This window comes from Rhyacophila brunnea, unplaced genomic scaffold (genome assembly GCF_057557595.1).
Source record: "Rhyacophila brunnea isolate RB1 unplaced genomic scaffold, BYU_Rbru_1.0 scaffold_2, whole genome shotgun sequence".
Lineage (NCBI taxonomy): Eukaryota > Metazoa > Arthropoda > Insecta > Trichoptera > Rhyacophilidae > Rhyacophila > Rhyacophila brunnea.
The window spans coordinates 42,410,495-42,429,701 of record NW_028232859.1 but is presented as its reverse complement, the minus strand read 5'-3'; the positions used below and the strand labels follow the sequence as shown (position 1 = coordinate 42,429,701).

The 19,207-nt window shown below is 32.6% G+C and overlaps 1 protein-coding gene across 1 annotated transcript in view; it reads right to left on the bottom strand.

Annotated features, from left to right (window-relative positions):
• Window positions 1-381: 381 nt before the first annotated feature.
• The window catches only part of LOC147072338 (rho GTPase-activating protein conundrum-like), a 70,642-nt gene continuing 51,816 nt past the window's right edge, over window positions 382-19,207 (bottom strand). The window contains exons 3-12 of the mRNA XM_085947460.1: window positions 12,055-12,281; window positions 7,705-7,826; window positions 5,283-5,494; window positions 4,059-4,167; window positions 3,794-3,953; window positions 3,515-3,674; window positions 3,264-3,430; window positions 2,605-2,782; window positions 2,030-2,213; window positions 382-1,787 (exon numbers count right to left, since the gene is read on the bottom strand). Of these exons, the coding sequence (XP_085803586.1) occupies window positions 1,613-1,787; window positions 2,030-2,213; window positions 2,605-2,782; window positions 3,264-3,430; window positions 3,515-3,674; window positions 3,794-3,953; window positions 4,059-4,167; window positions 5,283-5,494; window positions 7,705-7,826; window positions 12,055-12,281 (1,694 nt within the window). The 3' untranslated portion in view covers window positions 382-1,612. The remainder of the gene's footprint in view (window positions 1,788-2,029; window positions 2,214-2,604; window positions 2,783-3,263; window positions 3,431-3,514; window positions 3,675-3,793; window positions 3,954-4,058; window positions 4,168-5,282; window positions 5,495-7,704; window positions 7,827-12,054; window positions 12,282-19,207) is intronic.

Sequence of the window (19,207 nt, the reverse complement as noted above, 5' to 3'; positions counted from 1 at the left end):
AAAAGATGTCTCAAATTTTTCCTAATTACTGAGACTGATGAAAAAAAATATTTACATATTTAGATAAATAGAAATTCCAGCACAACCTTTCTTTTATCAATTAGAAATAAAAGTAATAAGTACTTTTTATAATATAATATTCTCATATTTTGGTGGCTACTAAACCATGCTCCTTTACAATATTAAATTTGACTGATTTTTATAAATATAATAATTATATCTGATTATAATGGCAAAGATATATTTCTCAGGTTGTTTGATTTGTTGTGAAGTATGTTATCATTTTGACACGTAATTACTGAATTTTATAATTTATTGATCGCAGCATGTAGGTAGATTTTTAATGATAGTGATTTTAATGTTTTTTTAAAGATTTTTTTTAGTTAAATTCAATGCTATAATCTGTGTCAAAACCATCCATGGTAGTTTAATTACGTCGGAACATCTTTAAACAGCCAATAGAAATATTAAGTGTTATGATTCGCAAGGTATAGGTGGATAATACCAGTCACAATCATTCTGTACATATAATGCAAAGATTAGAATAAATGTAATGCAGCAAATTACATACATACTAAGAATAAATATGTATGTTAAAGGAATGATTTCTATATTTATCATAAATCTGATTAAAAATTCCTACTGGCATAATATTAGTACTTCTATACTCGATAGAATTGATAAGGAATAGACATGAATGTTGTAAATTACAATATTGCTGGTAACTTATTTGAGGATGTCTATATATATAATAATTTTGAAATTGATGTGTTCAAAATTCATGAACATTAATATGTAACTGTATATTGTTTGAATTATAGTGACTATGGGTGTTTCCTCTATCTTTGATGTCAGACTAAATAACTATTAACATGTCCAGTAGTTTGGAAGATGTTATTTACACATACATAGTCGAAATGAAAGTGAAACTATATAAAATAATTTAAATGAAACATACATCTACAATAATCATTCTATTTAAAATCTTTGAATGATAGGGCACAATCAAAATTTACCTCTTAAAAATAATAACTATCTACTTATAATATAATTATTTATTGAGTAAATTTTTGGATGTACTTAAAATATTTTTGGTATTATTCTACAGAGAGAATCGTAAAGCAATTAATTAGCCCTCACCTGTCCGCATAAAATATTACATAGCGAGGATATAATTATAACATACAAACTGATTTTAATGAGTTACTAGTTCCTTTTTTTAGAATATGAATTAATAATGATGAATATTATATTCAAATTTTATTCAACTCTCAGTTCTTATGGAAATTAGAGAGAACGTCGTCACACAATTAATATAATTTTGAATGCAAACAAAATAATAATTTCAACTTTATCAAAATATGAATGTATGTAATATAATAGTATAACGTTGCTTGTATGAAAATGTGCAGTAAATATACAATAATAATAATTGGTGTTCACTGAAGCTTGCAGTTCCGTAATGTAGACATTTTAAAGATGCTATAATATACAATGACTCCTTAGAATAAAATTAATAACCGCGGAACTAAACTTAAAACTTAATGGTAAATATCATTTAAAAATCGACATTTCAAGGTATGTATGTATACTTAAAATGTTTTGATATAAGTTATGATGACGTCCGTTGACTTTTAATGTGCGATTTCCTATCGAGCTGTGAGGACAGGGAAGGCGGAACTAGCCAAAGACTTTCACAGAATTTCATTAAAGCTTCGGTGACCCGACAGCTATTGGCTGCCGTTTGAATTTGTGCCTCGAGTCCATCCGTTGGCCTCATGACAACGCTGAAAAATAAACACCATATAAATAATTTATGAAGACAGACTTATTAAATATTAAAAGCAGAAATAAAAATACTGACAAGACCATAGTAATTATTTTTGAAATATAGTTTTAATTATAATAAAATATTGTTAGTGGAAGGGTAATAGTAATGACATGTGTTAATCTTAATTGTATTTATCATTACTACCATCTCTGATTAATAATAAATATTGACAATATTGATAAATTAATAAATATTTACCTTGGGGGAAAGAGTGTCGGCGCAATTATCATGGCAACATTGTGTGATGTCATTTTATTGGACTTTTCAGAATGAGATATTTGGTTGATCAACAGCAATAGTTCTAGCAATGTTGCTCTATGCTCAAATGTCATCAAAAGAACTAAAAGATTTAAAGCTCTGCCCTGAGCGGCACCTTCCAATGCTGCAAAAGTATTCACAAAATATTGATACCAGAATTCTATAAATAACATGAAACTGTCAACCACCATAGAGTGATTTTTATGTAGGTATCATGGCTGATTCCGCAATGTTTCTAGTTTAGTTGAATTGGTAACCAAAGCAAAATTAATATTCTGTATATTGCTAATAGGGTAAAGTTTGCTATGAATCCACAATTACGAAATGACTTGTATCTAATTTAAACATTGATTTTGAGTCCTTTTTGTAGCTTCTGTTTTATGTGTTTGAGCTTGGTCTAGATAAGAATTTTCTTCAGAAAATAAAAATGAAAGCTGTTCATAAGTGAAAAGATAAACTCTTATGTATGGACTCAAGAGTATTAGATTACATAAAATATAAGTATAGGTATATACCGTATGTCTGATAAAATAGGAGCACTAATTCATTGGTAAGTATTGGCTGCGGTAGTTCTCTAAGAAATTTTTTGAGAGTCGCCGTAATATCGTGACAACCTGCCGCAGCAATCGCTTCTTCAACAACATGCGGTGCAGAATAGAAACTGCTTTCAATTTCGTTGCACAGCACTTCAACCTGAAATAGAATAATTAAATATATATTATTGAACATGCTTTACAAGACACAAAACAACTCACTAAAATCATCAAGAGTATTTATTGTCTAATTCAAAGCCACAATTAGAGAAAAGGATAAAATGTTGACAAAATCAGTACAAAGATTCCAGAGCAGAACAGACAATTGAGATTGGGAAACTGCTGATGAAGTCATGTGGACCATACAACTGATGAATGTGCAAAAATAGTAACTTTGTAATAGTAACGCCATGTGTAAACAGGCTCAATTAGTAATAAGCATTAGTATTCAGCCTGTTACCACGTATCAGGATTTATCAGTGTAAGTACTAATGATTAGTAATAAGCCTGTGTAAACAAGCCCTCAGTCACGGTGGAGAGAGTTACTGGAGGAAGTCTGGATTCTCCTGATGTTGGTTGATGTGTGATGTTTAGCAATTATATTACTGGCAATACACTGAGATTATGAAAACATATAATACCTTTATCTTATTTCCTGCCAATCTCAAAATTCCTTCTTCGTGAACTCTGGTGAAGAGGGCATCTAATAATAAACGCAATATTCTTGGTACGACAGTCCCTGCTTCTCCTGCAACTAGATGGTCTTTTCGTACAAGTGTCAAGAGAGAAACTCCAAATACATTTTTCTCTGAAATAACAAACAAAATTTTTTAAACCATTCAATTTAAATGAGGCAACAGAAGACTGAAATAATAAGATTAATATCGCTTACCATCTTTCTTTTTCTTTTTATAAGGCTTTCTTTTTTGGAATGGAAGTTTATGTCGATCATATAAAGCAGTCAGATCTAGCCATAACAGAGGCATAAGTCTTCTCAGTTGACTCTCAGAGAGGTCTTCGATGTTTGATGCCAAACCACCTTCGGGCCATACCTGAAAATTATAGAAAAAACCATTTATGAAACACATCTGATAATACACATAATAAATATTTTTCTTTGACCAGATTACATTAAGATAGAATAGTTTTTACTAGCTACAAGTATAATTACCTCATCTTGGATCATGTGTTCTGAATCCTTCTTAAATTTTTGTTCAAAACTTAAGACTTCATGCGAAGACGCACGGGATAAACTGTTCTTGTCATTTGCAAGTCGGTCTGATGCCACACTATGTGCCCGTGTTATCGAAGAATGAGTTTGTTTAAGTCTTCTGAAAAACAAAGAAAAGATCTATTAGGATTCGAATAATGATAATAACATTGTTATTGTGTAGATAATAAAAGTCAATGAGCTATAAATACGTGAGTCAATTTACCCTAGCGTTTGATGATCATGTAATGATATGGCAGTTGGAACTCTTTCCCTACCCAATCTGGGCCCTTGGATAGTTCCGAATCTTTGATAACCTAAGAGTTCAATTCCCTCTGTAACAAAAACATATTTATTATTTTCCAATTGGTTACATAAAAATAAATCAGATTGCCCTATTATAAGGAGTCTGAAGCTCAAAATATCCATAATTTTTAAATACGAATATATTTTAATGTTTGCTTATACCCAATTCAGCAGCTGTTATAAAATTAAACTGGTAGCATTTCACTGATCATGTAAGAAATTGGTGTCACCAAATAGAGACATGGTGATGATGACCGACAAAGTTTATCATCAATGTTGGACAGTGGCAAAGCAAGGGGTAGACGAGTGTGGTAGCTGTTCCAAGCGAAGAAATAAATTGAATGCGCAAAAATAAAAATTGTGAATTTTCATACATTGAGAACTAGTGTTAATTTAATACATATTCAGTATCCACACGTCAACGAAACCTTCTTCAGAAGAATATTAGTAAATAAATCTATGCATATTTAAAAGAAAATGCGGCGATAATAACAAAAGTGTCATTGCACACATCACGCCAATCTTGCAAATGTTTTGCTCAAAATCCACCCGTCTCTATCAATAACACAAAAGTTGTGCAGTTAGTAAAAAAAAGAAAAAATGACATGTATTATGTGCAGGTCTCCATAAAGTACAGTCGATATTGAGAGAAAGGGAATTCAGTATTGGCGCACAGCTAAAAAAAATCTAGGTAACAAATTATTCACCAAACATCAGTGCAGTGTTACCAGATCGCAGGAAATTTTAAGAATGGAATAGTGAAAGGGGTATATAATATTTTATTGTTTAAGGCGCAAATATCTTTAGTGTTTACTATCTGAAAAAGTTTTCTATTATTATTACATTGAAAATTCTAGGTAAATAAATAGAGCTTAAAAATTGTAAATATAAGAATTCTATGATTTTTGTCTTAACAAAAAAAATTGTTTTAGGTGTCGTACATTAAAATAAAATACTTTATATTATTAGTTAGATATTTAATCCGTATTATTTAAAACTTTCAACGGTAATCGAGCACAGGTGAATGCAATATTTATAGGTAGTATGGGTACAAATTTTGTATTACGTAAGTGGCACATTTTTTGTTACCGCCCCAGATGCTGAAATACCTTGATATACCTCTGAAAGTGGATAATGGCCATACCTGTGTTGGAGGCGACATCTGCCCAATGCAGTTCTGAAGATTTGAACAGCTCATGAACAGGAACATGCAAGTAATGTAATGGTGGAGAGTGACCATTTCCATCTCGTCCATCGGATTCTCGTCGGTTTGGACTTGACTGTGAGTGAGGAAAACTGGCAGGAGGAGCAGATGGTATCCGGTACAGTGTTTGCTTCACTATTGGATAACCATCACTGAAACAATAGATAACCAAATATTATAATACCATCATAACTATGTATTGCAATCCAGGATAAAAAAAAATTCCAGGATTAGTATTCACAATCCTGATTCCGGAATTGGTGGAACATTTAAAATGTAGTCCAATGTTTTTTAGTGTTCTACATCATTTATCTTGAGTCTGTAGATCAATTAGTATTTTTTAAAGATTATAAACAATATGTACATTTTATTTGGAGGAAAAGGAATAATCTGTAGGTATAATATTTTAAATAAAGAAAAACAATACCATTATCAATTACCAATTGTTTCCCTTTAAATACGAAAACTAATGGATGGGGTTGTTACATAAATAATGTTAACAGTACAATACACTGCAGACCCGTATCTAAAACTCCAATATAAAGATTATACTATGTACTCTAGAGACTTCTTTATATTTTCCACTTAACCAAACATTATAACTATTTTTCTTAATGAAATAACCAATAACCTCTCAAAATTCCGCAAGATGTTTTACTTATCTCCATGCATCACTAAACCACCTTGTATGTACCGCAAGGGTATGGGTCATAATACTCATAATAACAGTAATAAGCAAACTAGTTACAGTTTTCGTATATTTTATTGAGAAACATTTTCTTCAGTTATTTATGTAGGTCAAAAAACTATTCAATTCCCGCATTTTGGGAGCAACAGATCGGACATGCCTCGAGATCCTGAATCCAGGGTCGGATTTACGTTCGAAGGGGCTCTGAGCTAATATTGGCGGTCAAAAAATGCTAATTGTTTAAGTACTACCCATGTTACTTTTTTGTTTGCACAATAACATATTATTATTTTACCAAAATTTATTATTCTTAACATTTCCAACTTTGTTGATAGAATAATAAGTTTTAATAGGTACCTGTTTAGATTTCAATAGATACAATAATTAAATATAGGTATGTGTAACCGAATGTAAAAACATTTTAGTAGGTAGGTATAAACAGGTTTGGAAATGGCATTTGACAATGACATCAATGTTAAATAAAGACAGCTATGAAAAAAATATATGTCATATGAAATTTCTCTTCAGTAATAATTTCCAAATAATCTGATAATGAAGTAATATTTCAAAATATATTGAATCAACTCTCGACGTCAATAAAAATGGTACCTACAAGGGGTTATAAAAATGTTTGTTTACGTAGCAGAATTTTATTATAAGGGATTGTTTACACGGGATTAGTACTTGTACTCATTAGTACTAGTAGTGACCAATAATGATTTAAATCAGGGGGGGCAAACTGCGGCCCGCCGGGTATTTTTTGCGGCCCGCCATCATTAATTGTACTTCTGATTACGAATAACTTTTTTTTATATATTTTTTAAAAAATATTGACAATAGATTAAAATTTGAAGAATTTCTTGTTTCGTAAATGTATTATCTCAGTACGTCTTCCTTGCGTCTCGTCTCACACTATGTAACCACTATTTTCTACGTTGAACATCGATTTCAATAGATATTGATAGTGTGCCGACAGAGCTACAACTTGAGATTATTGATCTGCAGTGTGACACTGATTTAAGAGAATTGCATCGTCGTGAAGAAATCTCCAAATTTTACAATGCCCTTAATTCAGACAATTTCGACCAACTTAAAGATTATGAAAGAAAAATGTTCGTTATTTTTGGATCAACCTATATATGTGAACAAACATTTTCGATCATGAACCTCAATAAAAATTCTTTACGATCAAAAATAACTCCGATGCCCATTTAGAAGCAGCTTTGAGAATATCAACTACAAAATTAACACCTGAATTTAAAAAAATGTTAAAAAATGTACATCAGTTTCATTCTTCTCATTAAGTTTTTGTAATGTTTATTTTTCGTGATAATAAATAGTGTATATCTAAAAATGGTATTTTACTTGCGGCCCGCCGCTCATTTTTAATTCTTGAATTTGGCCCTCCATCCAAAAAGTTTGCCCCCCCCCTGATTTAAAAGATCCTTAGTGGGTAGTACCTAAAAAAGGTTTGTCTAGCTGGATTTTTAGCCGTTTCGTGCACGTACGCTCATCATAGCATTCATTATCAATACTTCGGTCTTTAGAAACTACAAAATCAACTCATTTGCGAAAAAAAGATGCCAAAGAATTGATTTAGCAGGTTGCAATGGTCATGTATTCTTTAGTAGTCAAATACTGGTAGGTATATTTTAATAAAAATATGTTTCTTACGTCATGGAATTGGGTGGAGGGTCTGCCCATTCTGTCGGTGGACTGCCGGAGCCTCCACTCGGAAGAGAATCTAATGAATCTGGCGTGGCGCTTCGGGACCTCGGCTCACTACCACTGGAATTCTGTAAAAAAATAAGACAGCAAAAACATTAATTAAATATTTCAACTGTATCTTGAAAAAAATATATACCTATAAGTAATATTTTTTAATTGATTTTTAAGGCGACGGGTTTGAAAAGTCTGGCTGGTGCCACTGACTTCCACATTTATCCCGCCTCCTACTTATATTATCTTCTTGTCGCTTTAACCGCGAAATACCGCATTTTTACAGATATAGCGATAAACAGATGGCCTGCAGATATAACTAAGGGTATTCACCATGGCCCCCACAAGGGGGGGGGGCTGACAGGGCTCTAGCCTGGAGGCCCGGGCTTAAGGGGGGCCCGGCGTGGCTTATCGACCTGCCAAGTGAAATAAACACACATCACAAAATTGCACCAATAGTAAAAAAATATTTAATTACCAATAGTAATAAAAAAACATTAAAAAATACATGATTGTGTGATGCAATTTTGATTATTGTTTGTCGACAACTCCATAATATTTAAGTGGGTGTATTTAAAAATACAAAAAATCGGTAAGAAAAATACCCTTAAATTTTACCTCGAACAGCTTAGCTTAGCGGTTATAATTATTAGGATCATTAGTGTCCGTTCGTGTCATCCGCGCTGTCTTGTATTATCTGTAAGAGATGCCGCTTCGGAATATTAAAGCAAACATTGGATGAGTGGAAATACAGTGGCCACAGGTCTTGCATGTTGTATAATGCCGAGAGGAGTGGGGCCAAGCCGTTCATAGGGTGGCCGACAGCCAAATCATCCGGGTCACGATCCTCAGTCATGAGGTCTGAAGTAATATTTAATTTACCTAAATAATTTTTATTTTTCCGTTTATAGGAGGGGTGTGTCCGGACCCGAAACCCTTCCCTTGTGTGCGCGCCTGATTGTCTGAATGTTGTTTTTTTTTTTTTTACTAATATCGGTTTAAGTTTAAGGTCATTCACTAAACAGGGATTTCGTAAAATTAAGATGATTTTATGACAATTTAAAAGAATATAAATGTATTTTGTGGGTATAAATAGGTAGGTACTTTATCTGCATATATAATCAATTCTGACGAGGAAGTTATAGGCAGGCACTAGTGACTAGAATAACAAATTACAAACACAAAAATTCCACGTACGAAAATGTGAAAATTAAAAATAATACCTACCAATTATGTTATTCACTGCATAAATGAATACGAAATGCATTAATAAGAACATTAACAAGAAACAGGAAATGTAGTAAGTAAACACATAAACACACACGAATTAAATATTTTGCCGAATTAGGTACATTCTTAATATTTCGAAATATAAACACCTCGTATATTCTGAAAAAATTCCTTATAATTAATTATTTTATCATAATATAGAAATTAATGCTCAAACGTTAATTATTTCACACATTTTTCGTGTTAACCACTATCGTTTAGTAATATAAAAAAAGGATTGGCAATTTAATATTATTGAGAATATTTCTACATATTTAACGATATAAGTATTATAATGTTCATAAAGGAATATTGACACTTCATAATATGAAAATGCACCTACCAAATCCAATGAACTATTTGGTGTGAACAAACAATGGTTTGAAACCATGATAATAATATTATGTATCACAAAAAAACCATAAACAAAAACACCCGCGGAACTAATTTGACAGATTTTCCGTTTTTGAAAATCGAAATGGAGCGAAAGACATTTCGCATGCAATTCGAAGCGCGCCAGTCGGTAAACTAATTCATTATTTTGCTATTGGATCGTACGCACTCACTGTCATTGCTAAAATTTGGGTAGCACATTAAAAATGCTTTCGCCACTTACGAAAATGAAGTTTTAATTACTTTTGATAGTAAGAACAGTAGGTTGTAGGAGCACTTACACAAATTCCTACTCAAAATGCACTCATAATATTGTTATTACGACTGGTGTGTAAAATTATTTGACAGGCAGATTTCAAAGGTTTAAGTAACCAACTTTACTTTACGATAAGTTAGTTGTGATATGATAACCTACTGTTGGCATACAACAACTCTTTGAAGATATCTACTGTTTGAAAAATCAAAGTTCATAAAAATATAATTGCATAATGATGAATTTATTATTTAATTCCTATCTAATTTAGCTAGATAGTAACTCGTTCACATTTTACGAGATAACAATGGTTAGACGGACGACGATAAACAAAAAATACAAGAGCATTTCTGAAAATTCCAGCTGAGGATTGTGTGAATCTGTTTCTATGGGCAAACAAATTATTAATTACAATGTATTTGTTAGAAAGAGTAACATACGTAGTATAGTATCACATGTAACAGGTATTATCAGAGATTTCAAAGTGTAGAATTGTTTAGGATTATCTACCTTTGTTATTCCAATGAAAATAGATAGGGAAAATGTTGGAAATTTAAATTGGAAGTGGGACTTACTTTTTACCCAGAAAATCATGAGAGGATCGAACACTCAAACACGTATTTATTGGTCGTGAATAGGGAATCCAATCCCGAGCCAACATTCTGATCCCGGGATTTCGGGATTACAATTTGACAATCCCGGGATCCCGGGACTGGTCCCGGGATTCGCATTTTTCCATAGTTAATATAATTTTTTTATATTTACTTTAATAACATTGATAAAATCGGTAAAAAATAAATCTAGTATAATTTATACTATTTAAGACACTTTTATTGTTAATATTGTGTACGTTCAATTTTGAAAATACATAAGTTTAATGGAGTAAATATTATTGTAATATAAATAATAATGTGAATTTAATATGAGATTGCTGTTTCTGATAGTAATGAATGGGTTAGCGAGATTTAAAATAGTAAAGCAAATCGTGGTGTATGGCCTTTCCACTTCATAAATCTAATTAGTCAGCCAAATATGAAACTGCCGTAAAACGTATGAGATCATGGTGGAATTACTTTGTTAAAAGTGCGAAGCTTTGATTTTTTCCAATATTTCTCATTTTTATTAATTTATGTGAAAAAATAAAATGAATCGGCAACTTACATATGGGTATAAATCAAACTTCATTCAAACTCAGTTTATTTCTAATTTAGTTATTTGTTATTAAAAGTATTTTTTTCTGTTATATTTTCGTTTTTATTTTATTTCAATTTTATATCAAAATTGATAAAAAATCAATTCCGAAATCTTCGGGATTATGTTTACCAATCCCGGGATTCATAGGTATCGAAAATAGCTCGGGATCCCGGGATTGGAATCCCTAGTCGTGAAAGGAACCCTTCAGAATATCTATCAGAATAATATTTAAATATGTACTTACATAATATATTGAAAAGTGGGTTAGAGATCTATAAACTTATCTGAAGAATTGATGGGGGAGCCACAGTTGAAAACTACCAAACATTCAGACATTTAAATGACGTTTTCAATATGGCGTCCATAAGGTAGCTCGTAATTCTATTTTTGACCATTCTTCAGATAAGTTTGTAGGACTGTACCGAGTTTGCTCCCAAGTTCTAAGCGTAGTATATGGAACTCCACGGAGCGGAGATTATATTATTAACATACTTTTTACAACTACTGGTTAATAGCAATTGTACCAACCTAATGATTCTTGCACCGCATCAAACTCACATGGAAGAAAACAACACGCATATTTTTGGCCAGTCGTCGAAACGGGCCCACGATCTACAACTTCGCAGACGGGTGCTCTACCAATTAGGACACCACGGCTGCATTATATTTCGGAGTATTTAAATAATGTTTCAGATATGTTTTTAGTTAACCCCTTTCCACGTTTTTTCAATATTTTCACAAACTGACTTTAAAAGGATTTCGACAATGAGACGATACTAGTGTATGATAAAGTTTCTACAATTATAACAATAAACATGATGCGTGGTACGGAATGGCCCGGAGCGCTGTTCCGGTTCTTGAAATCCTCGAGGCGATCGCTCCGTCTTGTGGAAATTTTATAAATTGCATTTTGGTAAGTAGGTAGGTCCATGCGTGAATTATTAAGAACATATTATTAAATTCATTTACATTACATAGTTTTTTTAAAGTTTAATACGAAATGCTTGGTAAGTACTTAGATACCTATATAACAGAACAATCGAACACGTTTTAATAATTTCGGGAAATTATCGAGCGCTCCGGTTCGTAAAATATTCCATTTCGAGCGCTGCCGGCGACAATACGTTAACGATAGATAAATTAATTAGATATCTATATAAATACTTGCATAAATATAATTGGTAAATAATAATAACCTCATGGTCCCGGAAAACATCTCTTATGTCAGGTCTTCGAACTCTCTGTTTTCGCAAGGTCTTGTTGAGGTAGCGCACGCGCCTTGCTACGGCCGCAGCCTGTGCTCGAGGAAGTCTCTGCAGAACCGCAGCTACTTCCGCTTCACCAGCTTCGCGTCCCGACAGGAATGGTTTGGCCAGCTGACCCAAGCCTGCCGCTGCCAGCCATTCTGCTTCTTGCTCTCCTTCTGCAAACAATAAAAGAAGTTGATTGTTAATTTTAAGAAATTGGTGATGGGTAGGTATATTTCAGTGGAGAGATAGTGTGACAACCGAAGATGTCGAAGAAAATCTTTTATGGAGGTGAAGTATATCGAGAATGCTAGGCAGTGCTGCCAAATTCCATCGACAAAATATGCTAGATAGGGTAAGAAAATAAGCTAGTTGGCAGGAAAAAAATTCTAGATTTTCTTATAATATGAAAAAAATTAAGCCATAATATTTTGAATAATGATTTTTGCGAGAAAAGAGTAATTAATTATTTCGCAACTAATAAATACATACCTAAGTCATAAACACAATTTTAACCTGTTGACGTAGTCAAAAAATGCTAAATTTAACGCCATATGCCAGATGCGTAGGTATTTTGCAAGCTGGATTATGTATTCAAAAATGTTAGATCTAGCAAGAAAAACACCAAGTTTGGCAACGCTGAATTGATAAGCAAAAAGACAGTGATGATTCGTAAATTAATTTTTTACAATATGAAAAACTATTTTATTGATTTCGTTATAATATAGATACTTATTGAAACTTTGTCACGAAATAGCTCTCGTTGATGCAGTTTCGAGAAGTTGAAGACGGTACTTAAACAATATAACACCATAAATAACATAATTTTCCAAAACAAAACGTTCCGAACGCCTTTTTGGATTAGCAACCTCGATATGAAAGTGTAGCTGATAATAAGATAATGTCAAATGCGGATGATTACACTGCGTACCTATAAGGCATTTCGCACAGTAGTTTAATTTTTAGCTTTACAGGTATGGTATGAGATTGATTTGCCAGGGTCGTACCGAGATAAAAGGCGATGTGAAATGAAAATTAAAATGCTATAGAAAATATGCCCAGCATAATAAATTAAAAGTATCTAATAATTATGCAATAAAGCTAATGAGTAGTTAATTTGTGTTAGTGACGAAATTGTTATGTATGCCATAGAAATGGCCATTGAGTATTTTAATGGGCCTGAAAATAAGAATAAAAACTACTGTACACGTAGGTATATGAGAAATGTCACGTGAGGCAACTGATACGTTACCGATGGTTATTTGTGCAGGTCTATTTGTATAAATACATATATGGTCGGTACAATCTAGTCATCAATTTCAATTGATTTGATTTTAATCATACCTACTCGTTGAAAATTCGTCGAACCCAGTAAAAGTTCATTTCCGACAGGTGTTTGTTCTTCATAGAATATAATAATAATTGAGGCATGAAGTACCTACACATATACTTGAAAATGAAAGCCGACAGTACTGATATGTAAAAGGGTTGACAATAATTATTATTGTTAAATTAGTTCACTACATTTAGTCGCAAATGTATGTCTGTTTATACCCAACCAAAATAATATAACATACCTGATACCCCGTTTACACGTGCATGGATTTACTGCTGACAGTGCGTATTATCACGGCCATAACAAAAAATGTACGTGTAAGCATGTATTGTCCTGCAGTTGCAAGATTCCATGCATGAATCAAAGATGTTGGGAAGCTTCTGAATTTTCATGTGACAGTCACGAATTTTTCGCTCTGCGCCTGCGCAGTAGAACGATAGTGGCGAGCCTACCGGCAAAAAAAAGGAACAACGAACGAATTTTGAGGTTAATCGATTTTCACTACCTGTCTAAATAGTACCATAAAATGACAACATCGCGTCAAGCTCACTCTTGAAGAATGAGATTGGAGAGACAATCGGGAGTTTTACGTGTAAACAGTTATTGTCACGATAGTTTAAAATGCACACTATTGCTGCCAGTAAATACATGCACGTGTACAGGCGCATAAGTTGTGTATGAAAATTTAGTAAATCTACTATACTTATCTCATGAGTTATGACTATTACGAAGTGTTTACAAAGCTACCGATGTTACGAGGGTGGGTCAATAATTCCTTAGAAAAAAGCATTAAAACAGTTTTTATTTTTGTATTTTTTTTTATTTCTCAACATAATCTCCTTGGAGCTCAATACACTTGGTTAGACGTTTCTCAATATTTTTTAAACCGTCAGAAAAATAAGTTTTCGGAAGGTCCTCAAAATAAGCATTTGTCCGATCGATGACTTCTTCATTTGAAAAAAAACGTTGTCCACTTAGCCATTTTTTTAAGTTTGGGAAAAGGAAAAAGTCACTGGGGGCTAAATCTGGCGAATAGGGTGGGTGGTCGACCAATTCGAACTTCAATTCTTCAATTTTAGCCATTGATCGTAAACATGTGTGAACACGGGCATTGTCCTGATGAAAGAGGATTTTTTTCCTGTTTAAATGAGGCCGTTTTTCTTCAATGTTGTTTTTTAGCTGGTCCAATAAAGATGCATAATAATCCCCTGTTATTTTTTTTCCTTTTTCCAAATAGTCAACGAAAATAATTTCACGTGCATCCCAAAATACAGTAGCCATAACCTTACCAGCTGATTTTACGGTTTTCGCCTTCTTTGGACATGGTTTGCCTTCGCAATCCACTGCTTTGACTGTTCTTTCGTCTCGGGAGTATAGTGGTGTATCCATGTTTCATCTACAGTCACAAAGCGACGAAAAAATTCATCCGGATTGCGTTGCATGAGCGACAACAGGGCTTTAGAGGCCACCACCCTATTGCGTTTATTGTCGACTGTGAGCAAACGCGGCACCCATCTTGCAGAAATATTTTTCATGCCCAATTTGTCATGTAAAATAGAAATGACGCTACCTTTTGAGATCCCTGTAACCTCAATTATCTCACTCAACTTTAATCTTCGGTCACTTAACAGCATATCGTGGATTTTATTGATCATTTCTGGTGTAGTCACCTCTACAGGACGTCCTGAGCGTGGTTCATCCTTTGTTGATGTACGACCACGTTTAAATTCATTTAACCAGTTATAAATAGTTGCAAGTGAAAGAGCAGATATGCCGTGAACTAAATCCAACTCATTTTTTATTTCCTTTGCTGTTAACCCTTTTATATTAAAATGTTTAATAACAGCTCTAAACTCAATTTTCCATTTTTCCATTTTCCACAAGCAAATTTTTTTTTTAAATGTACGAGAAACACACAACAACCCGACCAATCTGATTGAAACTTCGCAGCATACTGAATCGGTAGTGCCGCTGCATGAAAACAAACCGCTTACAGTACTAGTCGCGCCACCTGTCGGCTTTTCTAAGGACTTATTGACCCACCCTCGTATCATGATCGATTTTATAAAATATAGATATTGTTGCCTTGGAACGGCGGCGCGTCACTATACTATTAATACAATTATCTTTCATCAATATTTTGGAGAATTGATAAATCTTCCATAATTAAATTATTATAATAAGATACTAAACGTGTCTTAAACATGACAGCCGATTTTGTTGCAAAAATAATACGCAAATTTACGATAATTCGATATTAATAAAGAGATCCATTAAATTTCTATAACAAAACTTGGCTACATTATTATCATAAACAATTCAGGCGGCCGAGCAGTCTTGCAATCTGAAGATTATTTACCGATACCTAATGAATGAATGGAAAATCACTATAGTGAAGTTTTATCATAAGCCAGTTCTTATTTACTTAATTAATAAAAAAAAGAAACAAACCACCAACCGTCGACGCAGTTCTTACGCAGGTGACACAGCGCACCCATACTAAACACATCCAACACCAAAGAAATCACAAAAATTATCACAAATATTCATTGTGGTGAATGTATTTATTCATTTGTATTTAATTATAATGCTATAAAAATACACAAAACAAACTGAATCGATGTCTTGTTAACACAGATTTATTTTCAATTAATGCAAGTATGCACTCTATCGCTGAGCTAATCTAATCTAACACAAACCATTATATTAATATTCTTCTTTATGCGGCTAAACAAATAAACTAATATAAGATCACAGCTTTAGATGTTGGTACACTATTGGGCGTATAACTCCCGATTCCTACTACACCGACTCATTTGTATTTATTTATACTGCAATAAAAATAAACAAAACAAATCGTGCCACAGTTTATCAATACCACTTTACGCGAGATCTTTTTTATTATCTCTATCACAGTTTTGCGGAATACAAAGAGAGTAATCGATACAGTAAAGTTGTGTTATTGTGGGAGCGGCCGTTGTTTTTTAGTTTATTTTTGTCCAGCGATTCAAACAAGCTGACCGCGAGCGAGAATCGAGGAGACTGACATAAAGTATGTGATTTTTCTGGAGCGGGAAGACGCGGCGTGCAGATGGGGCACGGCCGCCGGATAGTGACGAAGAAAATTTCCACGAAAACTGCGTTTTCTTTCCACTCTTCCACGAGCTCGCAATGATTATTGTGCTGTACTATTACAATAATATTATGTGTCAAGCAACATATTTTATTATCCACATACTTGTTCAATGACATAAATTTCAAAGATCTTTTAAAATTAAGATTGTTTAGATAGCGAGTATATATTATGTACTAACTTGAATGTGTCTAAATCAAGATTATTAAAATGTATAAGTGAATAATAATATTCAAATACTAACAAATCCACATACGAAACTATTCAATGACAGTTATTTAAGCAAAAATTAAAAATGCAGTGGAAATGTAAACAATAGTATAATGTGAAAGATTAGATACTTACACACTGAATAAAAAACAACACAATGGATATGTTCAATATAGTCCGGCGACTTTCCAACTAAAATGTATATAGATTATGATATATTTAGATAGATACCTAATTAATGAAAGGCAAAATATGTAAATCTATTCATAAGACTACATTAGATGAAAGATAAATCAGCAACTTCTAAAAACATCGGTAACTAATTATTTGTATTTAAATGGCGTTTTTATATGAAGCTTCTAATTACAAAAACCGATTACCCCACAATTAAATAATAGTGTTGAATTACGTTTTTGTGCGTCTAGCGTAACTGGGTGAATTCTACCAAGTTTTAACGTAAGTTTCTTTCTTCTATCCTATTTTATACCCATTCCTAATGACTGATAACCCCCTTTTGCAATAAATAAACAAATGAATTAAAATTTGGATACGTCAACAGTTGTTTAAATACGTGACATTATGATTATGATTTGCAAACCCCGATCTCTATTAAATTTTAGATCCAGAAATTCTGGGATTAATTTTCATATTATGATATTCACATGCAATAACATATTTTTGTGATTAACTTTGTGAGAAATTATATTATGTACACATCTAATATATATTTAACCTGATACCTAAGTCATATTATGTACACCGTGTCACTGAATTTGAATGATTTTATTGACCTATTTGTTTGTTGTTGACAAAAATACATATTAACCCCAAAATCCCGGATTGAAAATTTTGTCTGGAATTGAATTACGCACGTCAATCTCTACATATGAGATGATGCGTATAGACGAAAAAGATTTGAAATATAAATGAAAACTAGCTAGTGTAAATAAAAACCAGGAGACGAATCGCCAAGAATTCCCCTTCGACACGAGAGCCGGAAAGGGAGATATCTATTTATATTTCTGGATGCACGGGATGCGTCAGGATGAGTGTAAGTTAAGTTTAGTTAGAGCTTGTGCAGCACAATATACTGCAAGGAAAATGTCGAGTTTTTTAATTGATCTAGGGAGACGCTAACTATTAAAATAAGAATGATTCAGTTACTGTTCTACTGCTAAATTAATAACGATCAGTTTTATGCTCGAGTTTTCCGGAAAATACCGATTAGTGTTGAAGGAACCGAATAAGATACCTAATATGTTTTGTTGCAAATAATCTTCATAATAATAAATGAAAACAATGAAATATATAAGTTTGTTGTATGCGCTGTTGATGCATAACGCGGTTTCATTTTGTTAGAACCAAGATTTATTAAATAATGTGTTTAAGGGGGGACATGCTCGTCGAAGGTCAAAATTGAGTTTTTATTGTATATTCAAACCATGATCCTGGACACTCCTTAAACGTTGTAGATGATCTATTTATATAATTTTGAAGCCTTATTATCCTTTATAGTTATTTTAAACATTTGATGACTGTATGAAGTATTTTTGTTACATAAAATAGTATTCTTTTAAACCTCTCGCTCTAATGTTTTAGAATATAGTCATATTTCGGTACAGAACTGTGCAGTGGTGTTAAGATTTTTTACATTTATTAATTTTTAAACGCATTTATAAAACCATTAGTATAATTTATTACGAGATAATTTTTGTAAATTATTCACGATAAAAAAATATTTTGATAATCTCTGTGATCCCAAATTTGACAAGAATTAGGCATTTTATTATTCAAAAAATCGGCAAGATTAACACATTTGAAGATGAATCTAAAGATACTTATTATAAGCTATATCTTTGACCATTCAAGTGTGATAAAAATCTTATGAATAATGATTGCTTTATAATAATTATTGACCTAAGAATAAGGTAGTGTTTTTTTGAAATACGCCATTTCTTTTGTCATTCCCTAGTAGTTAAGCTACAACATACGGCCGTAGCCATAAAATGACAAACTATAATTAAAGTAGGGAGTAAAATTATGTTAACGCGCGTGTTTGAACATGTACCTAACCGAATTTTTTTTTATTTTTTTTTAAACGGTACATGTTCAAACACGCGCGTCAATATCATTTTACTCCCTACTTCAATTATAGTTTGTCAATTTATGACTACGGCCGTATGTTGTAGCTTAACCACTAGGGAATGACAAAAGAAATGGCTTATTTCAAAAAAACACTACCTTATTCTTAGGTCAATAATTATTATAAAGCAATCATTATTCATAAAATGTTTATCACACTTGAATGGTCAAAAACATAGCTTATAATAAATATCTTTAGAATTGTCTTGAAATGTGTTAATCTTGCCGATTTTTTGAATAATAAAATGCCTAATTCTTGTCAAATTTGGGATCACAGAGAT